This window comes from Pinus tabuliformis, chromosome 5_1 (genome assembly GCF_031772625.1).
Source record: "Pinus tabuliformis cultivar Carrire ecotype Pingquan chromosome 5_1, CPIR1, whole genome shotgun sequence".
Classification (NCBI taxonomy): domain Eukaryota; kingdom Viridiplantae; phylum Streptophyta; class Pinopsida; order Pinales; family Pinaceae; genus Pinus; species Pinus tabuliformis.
In genome coordinates, this window is record NC_142305.1 from 936,851,640 (window position 1) to 936,879,166 (window position 27,527).

Below are 27,527 nucleotides of genomic sequence, written 5' to 3' on the forward strand. Positions count from 1 at the left end.
ACAAGATCATCCTTCAGAGCATAATGTACTGGTCACTGAGTTCTTCTAGCCTATCTAACATTTTTCTTCACCTCATCTCCCCAGCAAGAAAAGAAGAAGGCTAGATTTTGCCAAGGATATGCAACGCAGTAATGAAAATCTACATCAGCCAAAAAGGGTCAGGATTCACCACAGGACATCTGATAGACAGCCTATCGACTTACCTGTATGCAAGCAGATGTTCCAGATTGTGTCACAGGGATGACATCTGATGCCACAGGGAATCCTTTCTATTGTATTTCTAACCCTACACTCTTAGTTAGGATTTGATTTATGTCATTAGTTAGCTTTTTTTCTTGCATATAAATTTATGTTTTAAAGTTTTAATATGTTAGAGAAGATTTTTCTATTCCAGTAGATGTTCTATATATACATGATGATTTGGATTTTGAATGGATATCTTTTTGAGGGAATTCAGTTTCCATGGATAAAGGGTTCTAGATTCTCACATTCCTTCAACGAAGCAACGTGTCCCCAAGTAGAATCAGATGTTGACCACACTTTGTCAACAGTCCAAGGAAGTGGAATACAAAGACATGAAGAAACATTTTCAGAGTTCAAAGTCATCAGCCAACACAGTTTTGTCATTGTAAACACAATTTATGCAAGTTATATTGTAAATGATGCTAGTATGATCGTTTATTTATGTAACAACACATAGGTAAGCCTCTAATTTTGGCAACGAATTTTATCCTAGGAAGTTTTTTAACCTCACCGAATTATGTGTGTTTCTAAACACGGACAATCGGCAATGTTTTTCTTCCAGTTTAAACCCCAAAGCTAGGATGGAATCTCTTGACAAGGTCTTAGATAAGTTCTAGTCTTATATAAAGTCTTGGTAAAAGTGTATTTGGGAATACCTTAAGCACATTTGGCTAAATTATTTTATTACAAACCACTTGGTCTATACTAGATCATATTGTGTCGTAGAATTGGGTATTGTCATAAACCATGTTGCTTGGGAGCGGGGAGCGGGAGCGACCATTTTCAAAAGCTCCGGTTTGGGAGCGAATCCGGGAGTGATTTTTTAAAAATATATATATATTTTATATTTTTTAATTTTTGATACATATATGTCAACAAAAACATGTAGAATGATGAATTAGACATAAAAAAGATAAAAAAAACATAGATTGATCATTGAACCATATCACATCAATCATCTAGAAATTATAATCGTCATCAACCATGTCCACAAGTTAGTAAAATACATATTACAACTGCAACATATTGAGTCTCATGAATCATGATTCATCAAATTCAATCTTAAAGTTTCAACTTCAAGCTTTCAAAAATTGAAAATTCAATAACATTTATCATCATTGATCACCAAAGTTGTACTTGTAAGCTAAGTTTAACCATTACAAGAAGTAATATCTAAGATATTTCTAAGTCCTAACTTCTAACTGTTAACATGATATGAAATGTTATAAATTTATAAAATGAAACATGAATAATGAAATGAAATGAAACAACTTTAGTCTTTCACAATCATTACCAATGAGTTATAATTGCCAAGGCCCAACTTCAAACTTCAAATTTTCATTGTCACAGTGATATATTGTTTACAAAAAATATCATTATGATATGAAAGAGTCAAGAGTCAAGAGTCAAGGACTCAAAACTCAACATTTATGAAAACTAAAGTCTAATAGAAACTAAAAAAGACAAGTAAACTGTAAATCTACATGTGGCCCTTCCCACGAGAGTCTCCAGGAGTATAAGCAGGTCGTGGTGGTCTTCTAGGAGTCTCCCGCACAGACCGACGACCAGAACTAGAACCTCCACGTGAGGGTGTAGATGGAGGTGGCGACAGCAAAGGAACAAGACTCGGACCTCGAGCACTGCGACTGGATGGTGGAGGTGGAGGTGGAGGTGGCATGGCTGCTGCAGCTGCTTCATCTTCATCCCTTACAAGTTCCTCTTCCATTTCTTCAATATGTACAATGCCATCCTCCAAATTGTCATCCTCTAGGTGATTGTCCCAAATTTTATATGTGGGATCCTCATAAGCCCGATCACAGTAATGACTCAACAACCGCAAGTTGTAGTGCACATAAACCAAGCTTTCTGCTCGGTTTTCATTGAGTCTGTTTCTTTTCACATTATGTATGTAGCTGTAGGTGCTCCAACACCTCTCTGCAGAAGAAGTATTTACAACCTGTGAAAGAACTTTTTTTGCCAATTTTGGCAAAAGTCCATGCCCGCCATATGTTTCCCACCATGTGAGAGTATCAAATCTATCTCTGTCGTCCATTGCAAGGAAGTTACCATACAAACCAGTGCCACTGAAGTATCTGCCTATTTCAAAGCGCACAGCTGCACATTCCTCCCTGTCAGGTACCAACTTTTCTAATGCTTCCAAATATCCTCGAGTTACCTCTGGATCTAAATGGGGTTTGGTCCTAACCCCACCCCCTGCTGCAGGTTGGCCCAACCAAGATGTAGAGTAGTATTTTGGCGTAAGGATATACGCCAAGCAATGTAGTGGAAGATTAAGTCTATTCCACCGTTCACACACACAATAGTGAATCAGTTTGTACAAGTCGGGATCTCTGTTATGAACAATATCTTTTATTTCCCCCAACATGGTATCCATTTGCTCATACACCTCGCCAATCACTGATTTGTCTGTATCTGCAAACCGAATCATGTGATAAATGGGCTTGGTGAAATCCAATACTTGCCTCACACTTGTCCAAAACTGACCATCAAGAGCGGCCTCCTCCACCATTTCAAAACCTCCCCTGTCAGCTGCATTTGTAGCCCTTTCCTTTTATACCTGCCAATGTGGACTTGATACCATGCTAGCCAATGCCTCTCTTACCTTCAAAAGGCGCCTGAAGGTGAGGTAATAGCGACCAAATCTGGTCTTCGCAATCTTCAACAACTCCAATCTCGAGTGACTGCGAAAAAGGCCATGGGTATTGCTATGATTTGTAATAAATTTTATCATTTGTTTGTCTTTCTTGTACAAATCACCAATCCATTGGTATTGTTCATTTTTGTTCTTGACAATATCATGCAACAGAAGGTTCAATGTGTGAACCAAACATCCAGACCAAAATATGTTGGGGTATTTATCCTCAATAATTGCTCCCGCTGCCTTACAATTAGGAGCATTATCAGTGATGACTTGGATGACATTGTATGGCCCAATACGCTCAATTGTTTCAAGTAATGCTTCTGCAATGTTGATGGCGATCTTGAACTTGTCTGAGTAATCATGTGCAGTTAGAAAGATGGGACCACTAACAGACACAGCAAGAACACTTATCAATGGCTTGCCTTTTACATTTGTCCATCAATCAGATACAATGGACACCCCATGGTGACTCCAAGAACTTGTCATTCTATTCAAAGAATGTGATATTTTTGCTTTTTCATGATCAAGGCCAACGATTCTTGCCTTTTCATACCCAGCGCTCTTGTATCCTTAGGGGCATCATTTATGGCAGAAACCATTTCGTGCCAATAAGGTGAGCGAAAAACATTGAATGGTATCCCACATGCATAGAGAAACCTGTAAACCTTTGAATCCACATCATTCCTACACCCCTCATCAAGGAAATCTGATATGGTTCTACGCCTTAAAGATGATGACCCTGTGCCTCCATATCCACTGCCTTGGGAGGATGCTGAAGGAGTTCTTTGTGATTGTGAGCTTGGTTCAAAGAAACCCCTTGATTTTTTTTATTTGTATTGGGCTTCCTCCTCTTCCCTTATGTATTTGGCTCTATCCGTTGTTGACACCGCTATACAAGTTTTGATTCCTAATTGTTTGTCTCCATCCCATGGCCCTTTCCCGCAGAGGTGTCTTCTAGCACGGGTGTATGAACCTGTGTAATCAGTGTTGCAATGGGGGCAATGAAATTTAGTGGTTCCACCCCCTCTCCCTGTTTCAGCCCTGTTAACATATTTCCACAATGGGGTTTGGTCTTGTTTAGTTTTTTGAGGGTCATGTTCACCCTCCTCCTCACCGGGGTTTTCGCCAATTCGACTTTCTCCAGCTTCTTCATCCCCCTCTTCAGTTTGGCCCCTTCGTTTCCTACTCTCCAACACCATAATAACCATAAAAGGGACCAGGAAGAGGAAAATGCCAAGAAATATAGCCAGGTCCATGGTGTTTGATGTTTGTATGGTTTTGATTCTTGAATCTCCAAATTAATTTAATTTATTGGGATTAATTAATTTAATTTAAATTCATGATTTTTAAACTCAATAAACTAAATTAAATTAACTAAATTACTACCTAACTAAATTAAACTAACTAAACTAACTAAATTACTAAGTTACTTACCTCTGCAGGCTTGCTCCTCGCCCCTCGGCACTTGCTCCTCGCTCCTCAGCACTTGCTCCCCGCTTCTCCTTGCTTCTTTGCTCTTGCTCTCCAACAAACTCAACTCAATGAAGTGATAATGAAGTTTTTTTAGGCCCATTGGGCTTTTAAAACAAATTTTTTTTTTAAATTTAATTTTTTTTAAGTTCGCGGAATTTTTTTCCGCCGGATCGCTCCCGGCGCCGGTCGAAATGCTCCCGAAGCGATTTTTTAATGCCCGGGAGCGATCGGGAGCAATCGCTCCCCGATTGCTCCCAGGCTTAAAAAATCGCTCCTGGAGCGACGAAGTGACCGCTCCCTACAGCGCTCCCGAAAATGGCAGGGAGCGCAAATTTTTTTCGGGAGCACGCTCCGGAGCCGCTCCCCCCCGGAGCGCGATTCGAGAGCGGGTTCGGGGGCAGGCGGCGCTCCCCCGCAACTATGGTCATAAAGGTTTATGTATAAATGTGTATTACCTCTTTGAGGGTTGAATTAATTGTAATATTTGATGTAAAAAATATTTTAGTGCATGGTCCCTCATACTTAGACACCATGGCTAAAATATTTGAGGGTGGAAAAAATATTAATCCCCTGTAGTGTCAACAAATTATTTTATTTTTTGCTAAATTAAATTAAAATACTAAGCCAAAAAATAATTAATTTTAAGTCAAAATTAATTATAGAGAAATTAATTTCTCTCCAAGTTGAAAATAATCAACATTTGTGGGTCAAAGGAAAGTCAATTTTTGGAGGTCCCCCACCAAGGGAAAATTGGATATTTTAAGAAAATTTGAGCCCTTGGACTATGGTGGTTAAGTCAAAGTCAAATTTTTGAGGAAATTAATCCAAAATATTAACTTTTGGATTAATTAAAAGTGGGTTTTAAGAAAAATTCGAATTTTTCCTCAAAATAAAAATTCGACGATGGAGATTAAAAGATCATCAAGCTATTTTCAACAGTCACGATTATTTTGACGAGGATCAAGCAAACTAACCGTTATTTTCCACTTGAAGGAGTTTCTCTATATAAAGAAGTCATTTTGCTTTTGTTGGATATCTTTGGATGATGTAAATTTTGAAAGCTAGTATTGAGCTATTGTTCTGTTGGGAGCATTTCTATATCATAATAGAAAGACTTTGGGGTTCAGTTCAAGGTGTTTTTCTTCCATTGATCTGTGGTATGTGCTAGTTATATGTTATCCTATATTGTGCTAATTTTTTTTTTCGGTGATAAGAGAATTCTATTGGTAAATTTTTATCTTAGGTGATCTAAATCACCATATGATCTAACTATTCTACTTGAGAAAATTATAAAGATTTGAGGGTACACTGGCCCTTAAGCTCCAAGTTCACAGATTGTGGGGAAGAGCCGACTATGTTTAAGCTCTAAGATTTCTATATAGCATTTTAATTTTGTAGGAGGGTTTGACCAATATTCAAATTTTTCGAAAAATATATTCATCCACTGCTATTACTCAAAAAAATTTAATTTGCAAACATTGTATATTTGTAAATTATTTCTAACTCATTTGTTTTGCAGCACTTGTGGTTTTAAATATTTTTGGGGTTTTTTCATTTTGTATATATATTGGTTTATCTCTTTTTTCATTCTTTGATTTATTTGTGCAGGCAGACTTCAATTCGCTCAAGAAATTTTTCTGAGGCAGAATTAGGCCTAGGAAGGCAAGATCTAGCCTCCATTCAATTTCAAGCTAAGCATCCAGCATTTTTGCAGTGATTTTCTAGTGAATTTTTTGTGTTGCAAGGGTTTCAAAAAAAAAAATTAGGTCAGGTAGGCCTATCCGTCTGCCTTTCTGCCCTAGACATCACCCTTTTCCCCTCCTAGCACCATCGGCCCTACTTTCTAGCCCAGTCGCATCCCATTACGAGCTTTTCGTCACCCTTTAGGGCCTTTGGCCCTCTTCCTTGGCTAGCCGCAGCCTTAGAGAGGCCTCGGCTTCCCTTTAGGGGATTCGTCCAGCCCCTAGGAGGCCTCGGGTCCCTCTTTTTACCCCTATCACAGCCCTTTGTGGGCTCTTCCCTCTAGCGGAAGTCCTTTAGGGCTAGGCCGCAGCCCCTAAGGGGCTTTCCCTCCTAGTTGCAGGCCTATTTGGGCTAGCGGCTACCCTTTTAGGGCTTTTTTTCCCTAGTCGTAGGCCTTAGTGGCCTTTTTGCCCTAACCGCAGACCTTGTTGGGCCTTTCTCTTCCATCGTTGGGGATTTTGGGCTTGATTGTGGGGTTTTGGCATCAAATCTCGGCATCTTCTTGTGGTTGCAGGCTCATGGTAAGGTTTACATTGTTTTTTATCTCTAACATTTTGTGTTTGCAGCAATTTTCTTGCTAACTTGGTGGTCGCATGGAGCAGAAGCAAAACTCAAACCCTCTAGCCTTCAACTAGGCCTCTTGGTTTTCTTCTTTCCCTCTCATTTTTTCTCTTTGTTTTGCTACAGCTACTTTATGCAGTAATATAACTCAAATAAATCCATTAATAATAACCAAAAGATCAGCTAATAATCACTCACATTGATTAGTTAATCATTAGAGTTATTGTGGTATAAATATTTTGGCACCTTGTTGATTTATTAAGGACTGTTTTCTGAGTTGTTTCAGGTCTGATATACATAATTTTGAGGTCTGATCTGAACATCAAAAGTCTGATCTATAGTTTTCAAGCAGTCTTACAATCAATTGGATATCACTGGAAGTTGAATGCTTCGATTTTCTAACTTATCTATAGCATCTAGCATCATTTCTTAACTGCTGATATAAAATTGCAGACCTCTGAAAGCAAGGTTGCAGCGATAATAGATCACACGTAAGTCTCTAAAATTGGCTAAAGAAATTTTACACTTCATAATCATTAATGGTTGGAGTAATTTGGGCTTAACTCTAGTCATTGGCATCTTTTTTACACTCTTGCATTTACACATAAGTGCTCTAATCAAGATAATAAGTGTTTAATTGGCTAATTGCTCTAAGTGAGATTGTGAAATAATGCTCTTAACTTCTCATTGTCATTATTGTCATTGGATAAGTGCATTCATTGTTCATTGTTAAATTACATATCTCTTGTGGGCGTCATAATCAAGTTTAATCATAATTATGATAAGGGATCTAATTGTGTATCTAATTGGCATATTAGTAAATTATTGATATAATATTGAAGATGCATTGATCTCGTTTTTTAAGCAATTATCTATTGGTATTACTTGTCACATTTTCTAGCACCGTTGAGTTTTGAGCACCTTCTCTTGTGGTTGAGATTTTCATTTATCTATTAAGTACTCCACTGTTCATTGAAGATCATTTTAATGAAGTACTTAAGAACATTAAATAATCTCAACTTAAGAGCACTCATCTTTTGCACTGGCATTCTAGGACTAGCCTCTTGCATTAATAAATTTACTTCCAAGCATAAGCTTGGTCGATAGAAATATAGGTCCAAATTTCTCATCTAGCTTAAGGAGTCTAAAAACTCTTTAATGGTTAACACGATGACCTTGCAGTTGTCAGAGCCACAATATCTGCAGCGCCGGAGACATCGGGTGGTTAGAAATCCCGGGGAGGTATCGTTAACCAAGCCTCAGCTTGCTTCCCCCAAGTTTCTCAATCACAACCTACTCTAGAGACTAGCTTCAAAACAATTAAGAGAAAGGACACACTTAAAATAGGCACATAATCTAAAATTAACCAAGATCTTGCACCTCACCTAGATTGTTGGACTTGCATCTCATTTAGGATAGTGAAGCATCCTTAAAAACAATTGTTCTTCAGATGACTTGGTAATTAATTTGTATTAAGCAAGTAATTGAGTCCAATTAAGGCATTGGTCTTCCATAATAATCTAATCTAATCATTTAACTTGCTAATTCAACCAAGTTGCTAGGCCATTCAATTGTGTCTCCTGGAATTGTTTGTTTCCAATAAGTCTTCCATCTTCACATTTCATAGGGACTACCCCCCATAGCTTGTTGTAGAGAGACAACTAGAATGGAGAGGGCAGGGATCAGAGTGACAGCCCCCGCCATTAGTGTTGTCACGTCTTGCCTATACAGTTTGGGCAACAACAAGCCCTACTCAAGGTATGTGAACATATGAGTGTCGAATCCCCAAGAACCAATGACTAGTTGTACCCGAAGAATGGAAATGAGATATAGGGCTCGTAACGTGGCATGGAAAGTGTTAAGTATGGTATAGGGAACATGGAACACGCAATCTCAATGATGGCTTTCCAAGAAGTGCACTTCCTATAACCCAAAGGGCCTTATGTGAGGTCCCAATAGACTAGGGTCAAAGATTAACCCCCCTGGTAAGGTGAGAGAACAAAGTTATGGTCAATGTCTTGCAATCTTCCAGATCACCCCATCATCCATACTAAATGCCCAAAACAAACAAGTGTAAGCACCCGATTGCAAAATAATCTAAGTACCTTTTGAATAGCAGCCCACCTTCATCCAAGTGTCAATGTCCGATGGTGAGACGCACGTGGCTGACGCAAATGGCAGAGGCGTATGGCATATCATTGTCAGTTGGTGGCTGGCATGGGCTGCTGGCTGTCAAATGTTGGACAAAACTTTCCTGCTATGGGATTACCCATTTTGGTGGGTAACAAGCTCCAAAGCCAATATCTTCCAAACGCAGTCTGCTTGGACAGAGTCTTCAAATTGGACTTTCTTTATAACACATCTACGGGTAACACACTCTACATGCCAAATGAAACTATGGATACTGTATATTCCAATTGCTCCCAAAGGAAAGCTGGATATAATTCAGACTCAGAATTACTGAAGGTAATTTTAAATATTGCCAAAGATCAATACACTCTGCTAAGGAAAACAAGAATATTTTCTCAATATGACTTGCAAATACTTAAAATGGATCAAAAGCATGTCCAGGATGATATGAAAACACAAGAAGAAACCAATAAAACATTCATTTTGATATTATGCTATATTTCCATGCTGGTGCAAGTTAGATATGAATAGACTTATCAATGTAGAACTGGGGTAAAAATACAATAAGGTGGCCAATTAATGGTTGCATTAAGTAAAACCATGAGTAGATAACAAGGTTAGCATAAGAAAGAAATACATAGAAGATTATGTCACCAGTAAACATGAGACAGAAAGCAATGCTTTCTGAAGATTCAAGAATACAACCACTGTACTTGATAAAGATGAAATTGAAAGCCAGCCAAATTCCTTGAACGCTAAAACAAAATAGTACATAAACTGAGATTCTTTAACATATGGCTGCAATGCCTTTTAAATCTCATTTTTGTTTACAATACAAAATAATTTGTATATAGAATCAGAATATATATGCTGCAAACAAGTGTAAACAAATACAGAAGATACTTCCCTTCACTATGAAATGAAGCAAACTACGAACCTAATGATAGAAACCAAATACCGCTAATAAACTTCTGCTCTCGTAATTTTCTGTCAGTGTTCTGACCAGTTCCCTCTCTCTTCTGTGGGGTCACATTTTGAGATCTTCATCTTCAAGGCAGTACTATATTGTAGACGTTTCATCAACCATGTATCTACCTCCATTTTGTTACAAACTTAAAATATTTGCTTCGGCTTTAGGGGCAATATGCCCAAGGAATTCCTTTCTTTGCTATTGCTATTTGCTGAACTTTTGACTCTCATTGATCATTTTTTATCATTGTTGGAGATTAATATAATTTATTTCTTTCTTTTGTTTGTACCATTATCAAACCCATCATGAAACTCAGAATGTGTTGAAACTTGATCTTACTTCTAGAGAATCTCCTATTTACAGAAAACAAGACAATAAATCAACTATCAATGGCTGCTTAGTATGATGACTGACCTTAATTTGAGGGCTGTCAAAAGGCAAGTTCAGTACACTAGCAAAAACCTCTGCTGTTTGTCTTGTCCTACTGAATGGTGAAAAGTATATACAAACTTTTTCAGAAGGAATGCTTTCTTTTCTGATTTCCTATAAGGACAATAAAGCAATCAAACACAAAATATTAATGATTAAAACAGTTTGTCTAAGTTTAGACAATTTTAAAAACCTGCTGAATTCATATATGAAAAACAATAAATAGTTCCCAAATGTTTATGGATGCAAATATACTAGTACTTTACACAAAATTATAGCCAATGTCGTGTCAATGAATTAAACCAATTCAAAGAAAACATGAATGTCATATGCCATAGCAATAAACATTTGCAAAACTGGATATTGTTTTATAAAACATTTTATGGTTGACAAATTTATCTTTTTCAGAAGTTGCTTTAAAAAGTAAAATGTTGATTAATGATAAATATCCTATGTGATTTCCCTACAATCATAAAGTAAATAATACTTTCATATAACTGTTGACTCCCAAACATGCACTTCAAATCTTATATAAGTGCAAGAGAAAGTGCAACCTTAGGGAAACTGTAATGTTCTCAAGTAGAATATGCGTCATATTTAAACAAATAAATAGTGCAGCAGCATAAAATTAAAAACATGCATTAGACATCCATGAAAACACTGTAAATCTGGAACTGTTGAGCCATATATTATAAAATTTGAGAGCTAGGTACAATATAAAATGGAATGGTGCACCTGGGCTTGTCTCAAGGACAAGCTTGACAAAACCCAGGTGATGAAATAATTGAGCTGAAGGCTGCCCAGTTGCTGCACCACTCTACACTGCGCTGTCCCAGTAAACCACTGCCCTGCTGAACTTCGACCTGCTGGAATGTGCCCAAAAACTGCCCAAAAAATTATATCCTTTCAGCCCCGGACTCCTTGGACAAAACCCAGAAAAACCCAAAAGGGAATTTCTCTGGTTTTGAATTTGGATTTTCGGCCTCCTTGGAGCCTCTCTCTAGCTACTGCTGCCAAATTCGATTTGCAGGAAATAACCTGCGAATCCCTATGAAAACCCACTAGAATGTTGGATTCACTTGTGCTAACTGACTCCTTGCTCCCCGGATGATTCTTGGCCAAGATGACTGCTCTCCCAAGCACCACGAATTTGCTACCAGAGGCCTCTACGCAATCCCTCTGCCCAGAAAATCGTACTGTTGAAACACCTATCTAGTTGGCTGCAAAACCCAGCGAAAATGTCCTCAACCAACAGCCTTCCCAGTTCCCGGAACTCCCAGCAAGCTATGGACCTCCTTGCTGGCTCTAACTCCTCCTGCGTGTTTCTGGATGTCCAGGAAATACGCAGTCTCCTTCTCTGCGTGGCTGGGTGAAGTGTGTGACTATGTTGAATCCTCTGAAATCCTTGTGGAACAACCTCCCTAGGGCAGGCACAGATGGTCCCCCGAAGAAGAAGTTGAATGTCCCGCTTGGAAGATTCGTGGCTAAACAGCCAATAGACTCGCTAAGCAGCAAAGCGTACAAAGATGATTTTGTTTGTAAAATGATCAAGATGTTGCAAAATGAGAGCTCCTTCTCCTTTTATCACCTTGGGCCCCCTTAGCCTCATGTGGGCTCCTCCTTCCACTAATTTGATTCCCTCCAAGCTCATGCAATGGCCAAGTTCGAATTACTCATGTGGGTGGCCCCCACATTCCACTAGCTGCCAAAATAAAGTTGAATTCCCCAATAGTTCCTAAGTCTGCGTGTGGGGTCCTCCTCCTAAGCCAAAAATGATGCCAGAAATGTGTAGTTGCACCCCATGACTAATACATTTGAGAAGGGACATGACAATCCTCTCCTCCCAAATGTTGCTTGCCCTCAAGCAACCTCAAAGTTGGGTGCTCCAATATGTGCTCACCTTCCCAGGTGGCATCCTCATCCGGCAATTTCTTCCAATGTACCAAGAACTCCCTGATAGTCCTGCTCCTCAGTCTCCTCTCCCTGCTCTCCAAAATGGCCTCTAGTTCCAACACCGAATGGCCCTCATCATCCAACAGGGGTAGATCCGCTGTTGCCATCACCTATTGTCCCAGCACCTCCTTCAAGCATGAGACATGAAACACATTATGGATTCTACTCCCCGAGGGCAACTCCAGCTCATAAGCCACCTCCCCAACCCGCCTAGTCACATATTAGGGCCCATAGAAGCGTGGTTGTAGCTTCTCGGCCCCCTTTTGTTTCAATGTAGATTGTCTGTAAGGCTGCAATCAAAGGTATACTAAGTCTCCCTCCTCAAAGTGCCTCTCTATCCTGTGCCAATCTGCATACAGTTTTTGCTCATTTTGGGCAGTCACTAAATTATCCTTGAGAGCCTTGAGGATATCTTGGCTCTCTTGGACCCAGTCTTTAGCCTTTGGGGCCTGGATATCTCCAAAAACAATATCAGCAAAAGTCAGTGCATCATATCCATAGAGGAGATGGAAAGGAGTCATACTAATAGACATGTGTTGTATGGTGTTGTAGAAGTACTCACCCAAGTGCAACCACCGAATCCACGTCCTCTGCTAACCCATCACATAGTTCCTCAAGTACCACTCCAACCACTGGTTGGCCCTCTCTATCTGGGCGTCTGTCTAAGGGTGGTAATTGGTGCTAGGAGTGAGCTCTATCCCGACCAACCTGAAGAGCTCCTGCCAAAAGCCACCTATGAATATGTTGTCTATGTCGCTCACAATGTTCTTGGGGAGCCCATGGAACCTAAAAACCTCATGGAAGAAGAACTCAGCAACCTGTGCAGCCGTGTACCTAGTGGGGATGGTGAAGAAATGGGCAAATTCGGTCAACCTGTCGACCACTACATATATGCAATCCTTCCCCTGTACCACGGCAAGCCCAGTGATGAAATCCATCGAAATACTTTCCCATTTCCCCTCCGAAATGGGAAGTGGCTGTAGTAGCCCTACAGGGTGAGTCAGCTCCCCCTTGTTCCGTTGGCAGGCCTCACGCTCTCGTACGTGCTGCAAAACATCCTCCTTGAGGCCCTTCCACGTGAACCTCTCCCGAATAGCCATGTAAGTCTTCTGAAACCCCTGGTGTCTGGACAATGGTGAATCGTGAGCTGCTTGGAGTATCCTCTCCCTCAACTGCAAGTTGGGCACCAAGTAAATGCACCCCTTGTAATAGATGACCTCATCCATCACACGGTAATGCTCATCTACGGGTCCCCTCCAATACCTCGCAAGCCCTCCTGTCCTTGGGCTTGGAGTACTCCACCAACAGCTGAGCCTTCCAATCCTGGCAGATGCTCATGAGAGATAATCATGTTGGTCTCCTGGATAGAGCATCGGCCACCACATTGTGTTTTCCTCACATATATTCAATGTCAAAATCATAGGCTTGCACCTTGCTGACCCATCTCTGTTGCCTGTTGTTGAGGCCCTGTTGCCCCATGAAATGTCAAAGACTGTTGTGATCAGTGTTCACTCAAATCTGGTTGCCCACCAAGTACTGGCAGAACTTGGCCAATGCATGCATAATGGCCAGCATCTCTTTGTCATATATGGAATATGAAAGCTCATGTAGTAGGAGCTTCTGACTCTCGAAAGCTATGGGATGTCCCTCCTGTGACAACACAGCTCCAACTCCTACCCCTGATGCATCACACTCCACCGTGAATGGCTGGGAAAAGTCCGGGAGTGCCAAAACAAGGCAATTGCTCATCAACTCCTTGAGGCGATCAAAGGCGGCCTGTGCTCCATTAGTCCATGCGAAGGCCCCCTTCTTGGTCAAGTCAATCAAAGCATAAAGGTGTTGCCAGCTACAAGAACCCTTTGAAAAACTTCCTGTAGCAAGTGCAAATACCCAAGAAGCCTCTCAGCATATAGTCACATCTCGGGGTACTGGCCAATCCCGGATGGCCCGAATCTTCTCCTCGTGCACTTTCACCCCATCTGCTCCAATGATATGCCCGAGATAAAGCATCTTTGTTAATGCAAACTCGCACTTGGAGAGCTTAGCATAGAACTGTTGCTCCTCCTAAATGCCAATACCTCCTCTAAGTGTTGGAGGTGCTCCTCCCACGTCCAGCTATAGATCAGGATGTCATCGAAGAACACTAGCACGAACCTCCTCAGTTGTCCCCGAAAGATATGGTTCATGCAAGACTGGAATGTGGCTGGAGCGTTGGTCAACCCAAATGGCATGACCAGAAACTCAAAGTGCCCGTAGTGGCACCGGAAAGTTGTATTCGGGATGTCCTACTCCCGTACTCTAATTTGGTGGTACCTTGAACGCAGATCAACCTTAGAGAAGTCCTTGGCTCCTCTAAGTTCATCCATCAGCTCATCAATGCGGGGAATGGGGTACCGGTTTTTAAGAGTCTTCTGATTAAGGGCTCGGTAGTCTATACACATCCGGAGGGTTCCATCCTTCTTCTTCACGAGCACTACTGGAGAAGCGAAGGGACTGGAACTTGGCCTGATATGGCCTAATGCCAGCAACTCCTACATGGCATTCTTGATCTCATCCTTATAGGCTTTGGGGTGCCTATAAGGATTAGTGATAACTGCCTGTATACCCGGCTCCAGCTCAATGGTGTGCTCCAATCCTCTATCCGATGGCTGCCCTAGTGGAATGTCCCCGAACATTACCACATACCTGTCCAGTAAAGCATGTATGTCTGCTGGTTGTGGTTGCGCCTGTCCCCCGACCTCTAAGATCCTCAACTCGATTGCCCATGCAATGTCCCCATGCCGAAGATCTGCCTCCATCCCGTGGGCCGAAACCGTCTGAGGCGGATAAGACTGCATGCCTCTCAAGACCACCAGTTTGCCATCTGGCCCAATGAACTCCATCTCAGGTTTCCTCCAGTCCATCGTGACTCGCCCAAGGGAATACACCCACTAGATACCCATCACTGCATTGGTGTCTGGCACATCGACCACAAAGAAGTGGTCTGTCATCGAGTAGTTCCCCATAGCTATTGTCAAGGAGGGCACGTATCTGGTACACTGGATAGTACGGTCCCCTGGCACTAGAACTGAGAATCCCTCAAACTCTACTGTGGTGAGGCCCCTCATCTGGACCAACTGTGCATCTATGAAATTGTGGGTAGCCCCACTATCCACCAGCACTGACACCCTCTATCCCCATACAGTGCCTCTGATCCTAAGTGTCAAAAACTTGGGAATCCAGCATAGAGAAGCAAGGACTCCTCCTAATGGGGCAAGAGATGCCCCTCCCTGTGGTGGTGGTGATGGTGGCCCTCTGTCTGTTAGACTCCCTCCATCTGCCCCACCACAATCCTGTTCCACCTCATCCTCCTGGTCACTGTCAGAAAAGACCTCAACGTAATGCGCTCTACCTGCAATGCACCTATGGCCAGGTGCCCAGGGCTCTCTGCATGTGAAGCACAGCTTCCTCCTCCGGAAATCCTTCCGTCTCTCCTCATCTAACTGCCCCCTCCCCTGTGTGGTCCTCGGTGGTGGGGGTCTAGTCTCATGCCCCTTCTGTGGGAAAGGGGTCCATGCAAGAAATGGCACTCTAGTCTTGGGGATGGCCCCCTGTAAATCTCTGGCACACACAACCGCTTCTTGCAACGTGGAGGGTCTGCGTGACTTCACCAGTCCACGCAGGGGCTCAAGCAAGCCCTCAATGAAGGTGTATACCCTCCTTGCCTCAGACAGATCTAGGACCATCATTAACACACGCAGAAAATTTGAGAAGTACTGCTCTGGGATGCCTGTCTGGCGCAGTTGTGTCAGCTCCCTGAAAGATGCCTCCGGATCCCTCTAATCAAATCGCTCCACCACCCTCTGGGTGAAGCTCTCATAAGAAACTAGTTGGGCATGCCCCAAAGTGATCAAGCCGTGAAACCACCAGTCATGGCCTTCCCCCTCCGAGTGCAGCGCTGCCATCTTAATGGCTTCCTGCCCCATCATTCAATTGAGTTGAAAGTATGTGTCCATCTTTTCAACCCAAGCCCTAGCTGTGCACTTGGCAGTGCCATCAAATGTAGGGAAATACATCTTCCCTATAGTTCTCTGCAGCTCATAGTTTTGGGTCCCTTGTCCTCTGTACCCCTTGTTCCTCTCACTCTATTTGAGCTTGCAATAATCTCTAAAGGAGAGGGCTTCTTTGAAGTCTTCGTCCATCACCTGCCATTCTCTAAAGGAGAGGGCATTGCGCTGCTGGTGAGGGGTGATCTAAAGGCTGAGAGGCCCAGGAAGTTTCTCCACATAGAAACCCTCTAGGCATGGCCCTATCCCTGTTCTGTGACTTGATCTCCTCCAGCATGTCTTTCAGCCCCTTGGCCAAGTCACTAAAGGCCCTCAGGAGGCTATCAAAATCCATCTCCTCCCTGCTCTTGGGCTCTGCCATTTCCTCCTCTCCAGCCACTGCTTTCCCTCTTTCCTCCGTATCTGGCATAATTTCTAACTCCCGTTTTCTGCTCCTACACCTCTGCCTCCCACAGGTGATGTTCTACTGGTCCTCTTCTCTCATAGGAAACAAACCCCACAGTTGAGCCAAGAACTAGGCTCTGATACCATTGCAATGTTCCTAAGTAGGAATATGCGTGATATTTAAACAAGTAAATAGAGCAACAGCATAAAATTAAAAACATGCATTAGACATCCATGAAAAACTGTAAATCCGGAACTGTTGAGCCATATATTATAAACTCTGAGAGCTAGGTACAATATAAAATGGAATGGTGCCCCTGGGCTTGTCTTAAGGACAAGCTTGACAAAACCCAAGTGATGAAATAGCTGAGCTGAAGGCTGCCCATTTGCTACACCACTTTGCATTGCGCCATCCCTCTAAAACATTGCCTTGTTGAACTTCTACCTACTGGAATGTACCCAAAAAACTGCACAGAAAATTATATCCTTTCAGCCCCGAACTCCTTGGAAAAAACCTAGAAAAACCCAGAAGGGAATTTCTCTGGTTTTGACTTTCGGCCTCCTTGGAGCCTCTCCCTAGCTACTGCTGCCAAATTTGACTTGTAGGAAATAGCCTGCAAATCCCTCTAAAAACACCACCACAATGTTGGATTCACCTATGCTAACTCCTTGCTCCCCGGATGATTCTCGGCCAAGATGACTGCTCTCCCAAGCACCACGAATTTGCTACTAGAGGCCTCTACGCAATCCCTCTGCCCAGAAAATCACACTGGTAAAACACCTGCCTAGCTGGCTGCAAAACCCAGCGAAAATGTCCTCAACCAACAGCCTTCCCCACTCCTGGAACTCCCAGCAAGCTATGGACCTCCTTGCTAGCTCTAACTCCTCCTGTGTGTTTCTGGCTGCCCAGGAAATACGCAGTCTCCTTCTCTACATGGCTGGATGAAGTGTGTGACTATGTTGAATCCTCTTAAATCCATGTAGAACAACCTCCCTAGGGTGGGCACAGATGATCCCCCGAAGAAGAGGTTGAATCTCCCGCTTGAAAGATTTGTGGCTAAACAACCAGTAGACTCGCTAAGCAGCAGAGCGTACAAAGATGAGTTTGTTTGTAAAATGATTAAGATGCTGCAAAATGAGAGCTCCTTCTCCTTTTATCACCTTCGGCCCCCTTAGCCTCATGTGGGCCCCTCCTTCCACTAATTCGATTCCCTCCAAGCTCATGCAATGGCCAAGTTTGAATTACTCATGTGGGTGGCCCCCACATTCCACTAGCTGCCAAAATAAAGTCAAATTCCCCTATAGTTCCTAAGTCTGCATGTGGGGTCCTCCTCCTTAGCCAAAAAAGATGCCAAAAATGTGTAGTTGCACCCCGTGACTAAAACATTTGAGAAGGGACATGACAGAAACCAAGGGACGCTACCTATTGTCACCAGTGAACAGAGAGTTGTCACTTTCAATTTAGGCTGGTTCTTTTCCACCTCAAGAGGGGAACAATCTTTTGGGGTTTCATCCACGCTATGTGGCCATGGTGAACACATTGTTCTCTAACGCATCAGCGTTTTTTATGTTAATAACCCATTCTCTCCACAGATTTTGCTACATTGATGTAATATCCCTACGAAAAATTAACAGCGATAAACAAAGCATGCATAGCAAAACACACATAAATTTACACACAATATTAAACACCCAAAAAAACTCCAAAATCTGCGCAGAACTGAGCCATTTTATTATGATAAATAAGGGGTACAATATGAGATCAGAATGTATGCACCTGGGCTTGCCCAAGGCAAGCTAACAAGACCCAAGTGATGAAATCAGTTGCTCAACCACTAGGAACTGTCCGCCACAAAATATCTGCGCTGGCCCCAGAAAACTACACTACTGGATGCAAGAAATCGTTGGCTAGGTCCTCCTTTGGTGCTCAAAAAATTTTTGGAAATTAACCCTGGACTCTCCACCAATAACCCACCAAAACCCAGAAAGGGTTTGGCCAAATGCCGACCTTCGAAATTCAACCCAATTTCCACTCACCCCTCCAGTAGCTAGGATATCGATGTTGGAATTTCTAAGTCTAACTCGTTAGAAACCCTTCATGTACTTTTTGATTTATTCCTACCTACTTGTTCTGTTAATTAACAAGTTATTTACCATGTAAATACTGGAAATAAATACAAGTACATGTTGAACACATTACAAATCATCAACTGAAGGAAACAAAACAAGCACACAAGTGACACCGTTGTTTTTGGACCAATGTCCCCGGAAAAACCCAATGCGGGAAAACCGGTGCAGCTATCTGAGGGTTTTATTATTATGCAATTTCTTAATACAATCTAGGTGCCAAAACCGGCTCACCCAACAGAGAATAATCTCGACAGTAGTACCTCTCCTTTGGAGACAAATGCTCCGGTTGAAACCCCGAATAGACACTCCGGCAGCTCCTCAGCTCCAATCTGCCCCACAAAAAACCCCAGCATCAGCCTCTAGGGACTGCGTCAGCCTCTGCTGCCCTCTACATCAACTTTCCCTGCAGTTCCCGACAGTTCCGGCTTCTGCCCTCTACGTCAGCTTTCCTGGCAATTCCGATTGTTCCCGGCAGTTCCAGCTGTTCCCAGCAGTTCCGGCTTCTGCACTCTACGTCAGCGTTCTCGGCTGTTCTGGCAATTACCGGCAATTCCCGTTGTTCCCAGCAGTTCTGGGTTCTACCCTCTACGTCAACTTTCCCGGCTGTTCCAGCAATTCCCACTGTTCCCGGCAGTTCCGGCTTCTACCCTCTATGTCAGCTTTCCCGGCTGCTGCAGTAATCCTCCCGGCACTATCTCTACCTCTCTGCTTCTGTATTCACTACCCCTCAACTGCAACTCCAGATCACTCTCTCAACTTTCTCAGCAAACCCAGCCCCAGAAAGTTGAAATATTGATCTCTTGGTGTGTTTTCCAAGTGACACTCAAGCCTCCTCTTATACTTTTCTCGTTGACAAATCAACAGCCGAGATTAAGACCCTAATCAACGGCTAAGATTAGATCTGGCTTGATCCATGACTTTTGAACCATTCTAACACAGTATTATATTAATTCACATTAATATTTTATTTTCCCTAAGTTTAGACTTAGGGACTCCATTAAAAATATTAATTATTTTAATATCTCCCAAATTGTTTAGAATCTATCCAAACCCTTTCTGGGTATTGGAGATCTCATGTGCCTTGGCCTCCACCAATTTACGTGGCTAGAGCGCATCCGATGCTACCCCAAATCAACACTTCCTCTTAGCAAGGACTGTGCTCTAGCAATACTCCTCACTAAGTATCACCCTGACCATTCAGCATCGGTCCCTGTGCTGACGCTAGGCCTGCTGCCCAACATCCTCTACACCGTTGCATCATGCACTGCTACCCATGGCCCTGCCACTACTACATCTGTATGGCAGCTCCCTCGGCATCCGTGCTACTGCCCATGGCCCTGCCACTGCCACTACTGCATCTGCACTGCAACCCCTCTCATCATGCTGCATTGTGTTGCCCATAACACTGCCACTGCTAATTGTTGCACTACAACTCAGTTACTGAGAAGTAAGTAACTGATCTCCCAACTCTGACATCTTTGTCAGGCTAGAGACACCCTCAATGTTGAAACTCCCTCTGTCGCTGACAAGTGCTCCCTCTCTGACCTCTGCATTGCTGCAACAACTCCCTGCACCTCGCACCGTTGCACACCTCTCTGTGCCATCCTGCACTAGTGCAACACTCTCGTGCTTCTCGCACTATTGCTTCACGCTGTCTTGGGAATCCTACACTGTAGCTCCCTCTGTCACTCCATCTGCATCCATCTCTACTGACATCTGCCAGTACTGCTACTCCTCTTCGGGGCTCCCATAGCAAGGTCTAATCCAAGAGGCTGGGTACCTCGAGGATCTTGCCCCTCATCGCCTATAGTCCATCTGACTACAGCTCGATGGCTCCCCACTTCTTCTGAAGTGGCACATAGAACAAACAGAGTCCTCGCCTTCCAGATCACAAAGTTGGATGCCTCATCCAACTTGTCCTGATCCCTCAGTCCATTCATGGCCATCTCTCTGCTCTTCTTGTCGACTCCTCCGATTCTCTCTACTTCCCACGTGGAAGTTCTCTGTTTGACTACTGGTTGGTCTACTTCCCACCTGGAAGTTCTCTATTCGACTCCTGTTGAGTCTCTCTACTTCCCGTCTAGAAGTTCTCTTTTGGACTCCCTCTGAGTCTCGATTTCCCTCTTGGAAATCCTTCTGCCAATGTCAAGTTACCCCTCTCCGATAGTCTGTGCAACAGCTACACTGATCCATATTCCTTGGCTATAAATCCGGCTCAGCAGCAACTCCCTCTACCTTGGCCTTGCCCCGTTAGGTATTGTTCTGACTAAAGTATCCTACCAACTCCACTCTGCAACTTACCCATAGCCTCCTATACCCCAGCAACTGAAGGATTGAGCCACTTGGCTCTGCGCAATCCCGGCACTGACAAATCAGCTCCCCCAGCCAACTGCGTAAAACCCTCCTGGCCTCTGCGTGAGCCTAATTCTGCCTCCCTTAGCTTCTGTGATGTCTTTCTCTGGCCCAAAATGATGACGTAGTCCCTCTGCATCACTCCTTCCTCTGTCGCCTTCTACAAGGATCAACTCTGTCACTCGAGACAGCTAATTTTTGTTGCTGCTGCTCTGCTCGGCTGATGTCCTTAGTTCTCCTTTGATTTGCAACCACGCTCTGATACCATGTTGGAATTTCTAAGCCTAACCCGTTAGAAACCCCTCATGTACTTTCTAATTTATTCCTACCTACTTATTCTGTTAATTAACAAGTTATTGACCATGTAAATACTGGAAATAAATACAAGTACATGTTAACACATTACAAATCATCCACTGAAGGAAACAAAACAAGCACACAAGTGACACCGTTGTTTTTGGACCAATGTCCCTGGAAAAACCCAATGCGGGAAAATCGGTGCAGCTATCTGAGGGTTTTATTATTATGCAGTTTCTGAATACAATCTGGGTGCCAAAACTGGCTCACCCAACAGAGAATAATCTCGGCAGTAGTACCTCTCCTTCGGAGACAGATGCTCCAGCTGAAACCCCGAATAAACACTCCGGCAGCTCCTCAGCTCCAATCTGCCCCACGAAAATCCCCAGCGTCAGCCTCTTGTGCCCTTTGCGTCAGCTTTTCCAGCAGTTCCGGTTGTTCCTGACAGTTCCGGCTTCTGCCCTCTGTATCAGCTTTCTCAGCAGTTCTGGCAGTTCCCGGCAGTTTTGGTTGTTCCCGACAGTTCTAGCTTCTGCCCTCTGCGTCAGCTTTCCCGTTTGTTCCCGACAATTTCGGCTTCTACCCTCTACGTCAGCTTTCCTGGCTACTACGCTGATCCTCCAGGCACTATCTCTGCCTCTCTGCTTCTTTATTCACGCCCCTCATCTGCAACTCCAGATCACTCTCTCAACTTTCTCAGCAAACCCAGCCCCAGAAAGTCGAAATCTTGATCTCTTGGTGCGTTCTCCAAGTGACCCTCAAGCCTCCTCTTATCCTTTTCTAGTTGACAAATCAACAGCAGAGATTAAGACCCTAATCAATGGCTAAGATTAGATCTGGCTTCATCCATGACTTTTGAACCATTCTAATACAATTTTATATTAATTCACATTAATATTTTATTTTCCCTAAGTTCAAACTTAGGGACTCCATTAAAAATATTAATTATTTTAATATCTCCCAAAGTGTTTAGAATCTGCCCAAACCCTTTCTGGGTATTGGAGATCTCATGTGCCTTAGCCTCTCCACCAATTTTCGTGGCTAGAGCACATCCGATGCTACCCCACATCAACAATCGACCCACCTAAAAATATCATTACTAATGGCCCCCAAAATGGCTACAATAATCAGCAAATTCCCCTCCAGAATTACCCCACAAATCTCAACGCTCAATTCTTCTTTCTCCCAAGCTCACATGTGTGGTACGAAGGTACCACTACGCAGGCCCACGCAGTCCCTGGTGATGGTTGTTTGGCACAACAGACTCACACAAAATGGAGCCCCGGAAACACTCCAAATCTTCAGCAGATGATGGCCCTAGGCTGTCCCTAAAAGCCCAAAAAATTCTCGGCTCCACAACTAGCACCTCCAAATGCAGCGTATTTTCCTTTCTTGTTGAACCAGCGCCACGAATTCGCTTGGAAAGCTCCCAAATCAAATCAAAACTTATGCAGGTCACCTCCTTGGGTTGGTACTCGAAGTCCACCAAAGGTAGGGTGAGATTCATGTTGATTTTTGTAGCATCGGGTGAGATTCATGTTGATTTTTGTAGCATCGAGTGTGTTCTAGCCACGAAATTTTGTTTGGGAAAATTCCACCTAGAGATGATTTAATTAAATAATTAACTTTTTTTAAATAGTTCCCTGAGTTTAAACTTAGGAAATTTGGATAATTAAAGGGTATTAATTAAATCAGGTGTGATTCTTCTAGACGAAGACATGGATTGATTACTAGTTAATCTTAGCCATCGATAATGTTTTAATCTTGGTCGTTGGTTCTCCAACAGAAGATTATAAGAAGAAGTCGATGGGTAGATGGAGAACACACCAGGGCAGATACTCAGTTGCTCAAGTAGATCGATTTTCTTAGTGGCTAAAGTTCGGCAAGAGAAATCGAATCAGAGAGTGAGTTGCAGGTGGGAGAGAGACGGCATCAGCATAGTGTGAAAGTGCAGGACAAATTTAGAGGGGGCAGCGCAGAGGAGAGACGCAAACTAGCAATGCAAAAGAGTTGACGGCCTACGCAGTCACTACACAGAGGATGATGCGAAAAGGCTAGCGAAAGGGGCAGGAAGTCCTCTTCGGGGTCAGAGAAACGTTGTGGAGTGTGAGAAATTCACCAGTAAATTTCTCTCAGTGACTCTTCCTCTATTTTGTCTTGTACAGAAATTATTGCTAAAGATTAATAAAAGAAACCTTCATCTGTTGCACCGCTTTTCCCACATTGGGTTTTTTTGGGGACAATTGTCTAAAAATAACTGTCACTGTGGTTATATATGTGCTTGTATTTTCCTTGTATTTACTTTCTGTAGAATTTTATTTGTGAAGGTTGCAATGTATGTATTTTGATATTTGCTATAAAAAACTACAAATAATTTGTTTGAGTAATTTAACAAATAGAAGAAATATTATCAGTTACTGTAGTGGGATTTGGGATCACTGAATTTTCACATCGTATTAGAGCACTGGTAAAGCAAGAAGAGCTCGGTTGCAAACAGAAGAAGGATTTTGAAAAGCACTGCCCAGGCGGCAGTTCGAAACCCCAGAGAGCTTGCGTAGTCCATTTGCTAGGTGAACTAATATTTTGTGGAAAAATAATTCTCTGAGTGAGTCGACATAGAATAAAAGTTTATGGATCAAGATTTGTCAGAGGTAGAGGGAGCGCAGCAATTTCCACAAAGAGTAGCGAATTCAGTGTTGGGAAGGAAATAGCATAGAAAATTATGGATAATCAAGAAGCCTCAGAATTATCTTCCAGATTGGAAGATGAGTTTGCGTGTCTGTCAGGATCGGCTTCAGCTGGTGTCTAGTATATTGATAGCGGAGCTTCAACTCACATAACTGGAGTAAGGGAATATTTCTCGAGTTATCAAGAAGAGAAAATGGACTTCCAGATCACTATGGGCAACAGAACTAAGTGTACTCCAGATCACCATAGATTTTCAGACGGAAGCAGGAACCAGTACTAGCGCCACGAATGTATTGCATGTGCCAGGATTGGGTATGAACCTAATTTCAGTGTCCCAGTTGCAGGACAAGGGATACGATGTATACTTTGTGGGAAAGAAAATATATGTCAAGCATCCTACCTGGAAGAAGGTGAGACAGATTGGAGCTCGAAGCAACAGGCTATATAGATTGCAGATCAATTCTCTAATGGCACTGATAGGCAGTGATAACAACAGTAGGAAGGAGCTGAATGAACTATGGCACAGGAGGATGGGACACTTGCACCATGGAGCACTCATGAATTTCAGCGCTCAGCACCGAGCACGATGATCTATGTCGAGGATGTGTACTTGGAAAGTACGCAAAAGCAGTGTTTCCCAGAAGTGACAGCAAAACCAAAGGCGTGTTGGGATTGATACACTCAGATATTTGTGACCCTATGTCCACCAGAGCTCTTAGCGATGGCGAGTATTTTGTCACCTTTATTGATGACCATTCCAAAAAAAGTTGGATCTACTTCTTAAAGACCAAGGATGAGGTCCTTGATCGGTTTCGAGAGTTCAAGGCTCTCGTGGAAAACATGATAGGGAAAAATATCAAAGTACTAAGTTTAGATAATGGTAGAGAATACACGGATAAAGACTTCACAGATTTCTGCGCAAAGGAGGGTATCAAAAGAGAGTGGACAACTCCCTACAATCTGCACCAGAATGGAGTAGCAGAGCGGAAGAACAGAACTATAGTCAAGGCAGCAAAGGCCATGTTGTATGATCAAATTTTCCTAGATTCCTATGGGCAAAAGCATGCAACAAAACATTGTACATTCAAAACAGGACACCTCACAGAGCTTTGGGGAAAAACACCTGAGGGAGTCCTCACCGGGAAGAAACCTGAGGTAAGTCATTTGATGATATTCAGGAATGTGGCCTATCCTCACATTCCAAATGAGAAGCGTAGTAAGTTGGATCAGACTACATAAAAGGGGTATCTTGTGGGATATAGTCAGACCTCAAAGGCATATAAAATCTACATTCCTAACAGCAGGAAGATTGTAGTAAGGCGAGATGTAAAGTTCATGGAAGACAAAGCTTTCAGAAAATCTCGAGAGATGCATGCAGGAGATCAGTCATCAGATGTTCCTTTAGTCCCATAGCAGCAAGGACCGCAGGTAGAATAGGTAGGGGGGCAGTCACAGGATTCGAGTACAGTGACTAGTAGCAGCATCTTCTCAGGGGGCAGGAGATCCAGGAAGTTCTCAGCAGACTGAGCTACAAGTACAGGTAGAGGAACAAATTGAACCTCCCACCACCAGTTCGAATTGCATGGAGGGGAAGTCGATGGTTAAGTGAGGGACCCCTGATGGAGAGAAAATGGAGGGAAAAGTGTTCCAAGAAATCTATATAAGGAAGGCAGCTCTCCTCATTTCATCATCTTTGGCATATCGAATATCTCTTTGGTTGCTCGCGCTGCTTAGCCGAGTCACTTGTTGTTTAGCAAGAGTTCTTCAAGCGGAGAGCTCACCCTTTCTTCAGGGGAATTCGAGTGCCACCCTAGAGAGGTTCATCTTCAGTCTTTCGGAGGAGGTTTTCATTGTGATTTCCAGCAGTTGCATCCATCATCTCCAGGTGGTGTGTATTTCTGGAGGACGCAATGAAGGGAGGTCGAGTTGTGATTGTGGCATCTTTCTGAGGAGGTTTGGCCGGGAGAAATTCTAGAAGGCATTGGTGTTGCGCTGCCATCTTGGTGAGTCTTGGAGTTGGAGGAGAGAGCTCCCATCTAGTGTGACTTTCGCACATCTTGGGCAAGCGCAGAGGCAATGTAATGTGCACACGTGGGAGGTGAAGCTTCAGTTGTTGACGCTTGTCTTTGCTGGGAGAGTTGGGGAAACACTTGTAGAGGAGATTGCTACTTTTCTGGAGCCTTGGAGGAGGATTTTGTTGGTATCTTTGCGGGCCGTATTCTTGAGCAATCTTGGAGGGCGTAGAGCCTCTTGGAGGTTGATTTTGGGAGGTTGGATTCAGACCAAACCCTTTCTGGGTTTTTGTGGGTTTTAGTCAAGGAGCTGGGGGTAGAACTTGCAGCATTTTCTGAGCACCGGAGGTGGAGTTTTTTGCAGTTCCTTTCCAGCCAGCAGTGTAGTTTTCTGGGCAGCGCAGAGCATTAGAGCAGTGATTTCCAGCGTTTGACATCATTGTACTATCACCTGGGTTCTGTCACGCTTTCCATTGAGGCAAGCCCGGGTGCATTCCTCCATACTATTGTACTTGCTCCATTGATTAATAAAATGGCTCAACTGGTTCTTATTTCTAGAGTTTTCATGAGCTTTTGCTGATTGTTAAGAATTTATGTGTTGTAAATCGTTTTCGCTTTGCATATCACTGTTTATTCAAGTTTGGAACATTACAATGAAGGAGACCAAGCATGGGAATGTTGCAATCTAACTCGAAATAATTTGCATTATCCAAGATACTCAATGGCACAACAACCAACCCGAATGGTGCTCATTAGGTCCCTCCTCATGTTACCTGTGCATTTAGCTTACATTCATTTTATTTATTTCTTCCTTTTATTCTCAAAAAGACGAACTTTGATCAATGGGACCGTCTTATCTTTGAGGGGGACATTCCTCCCTGTGTCCCCTTGTAATCCCCACAAAAGTATGACATTGGGAAATGTCCCTCTTGGAGTACCCACATCCCAGGTGTATGGGGAGCATAGGGAGTGTTACTGTTCAAGCTCTCAACAAACTGCGTGGTATTTTTTGTCATATTTCCTGCAATCGAGAAAGACACCACATGCTAAATGACAGCCAATAATAGGATAAATCAGTAATAAACTAAGATAAATCCATACTTAGAAACAATCATCCAGATTTTGAAGTAAAGTCATCCATACGTCCAAGTATGCATTAGATCAGATTGTGTACTGATTATCATTGCGTGGACTTCAAACTAAGCATCCTGGTGTTCAAATTCAGAGATTAACCAAGTTCCATATTTGCCTCAGATATTGCTTCTTAGAAATTTCATTCACAATTAATAACAGTCAGTTATGGACAGTATAAAGAGAAGCATATCAGAATCAATTTGTGACTATTCTATAGTGAATAAAGAGACAATACCAGAAACAGTAATCTGAATTGTAGTTACAACCACTCACCACAGGCTTATTTGTGTTTCCTTGTAATGTGTCAAGGGATTGGCACC

General features: G+C 42.9%; 1 protein-coding gene across 3 annotated transcripts in view; it reads right to left on the reverse strand.

Annotated features, from left to right (window-relative positions):
* LOC149167861 (Phosphoglycerate mutase family protein) overlaps positions 1 to 27,527 on the reverse strand; it is a 397,884-nt gene that overhangs the window by 217,575 nt on the left and 152,782 nt on the right. For all 3 annotated transcript variants that reach the window (XM_089433206.1, XM_089433203.1, XM_089433204.1), the window contains one exon: positions 10,197 to 10,325. In XM_089433206.1, the coding sequence (XP_089289332.1) occupies positions 10,197 to 10,325 (129 nt within the window). The remainder of the gene's footprint in view (positions 1 to 10,196; positions 10,326 to 27,527) is intronic.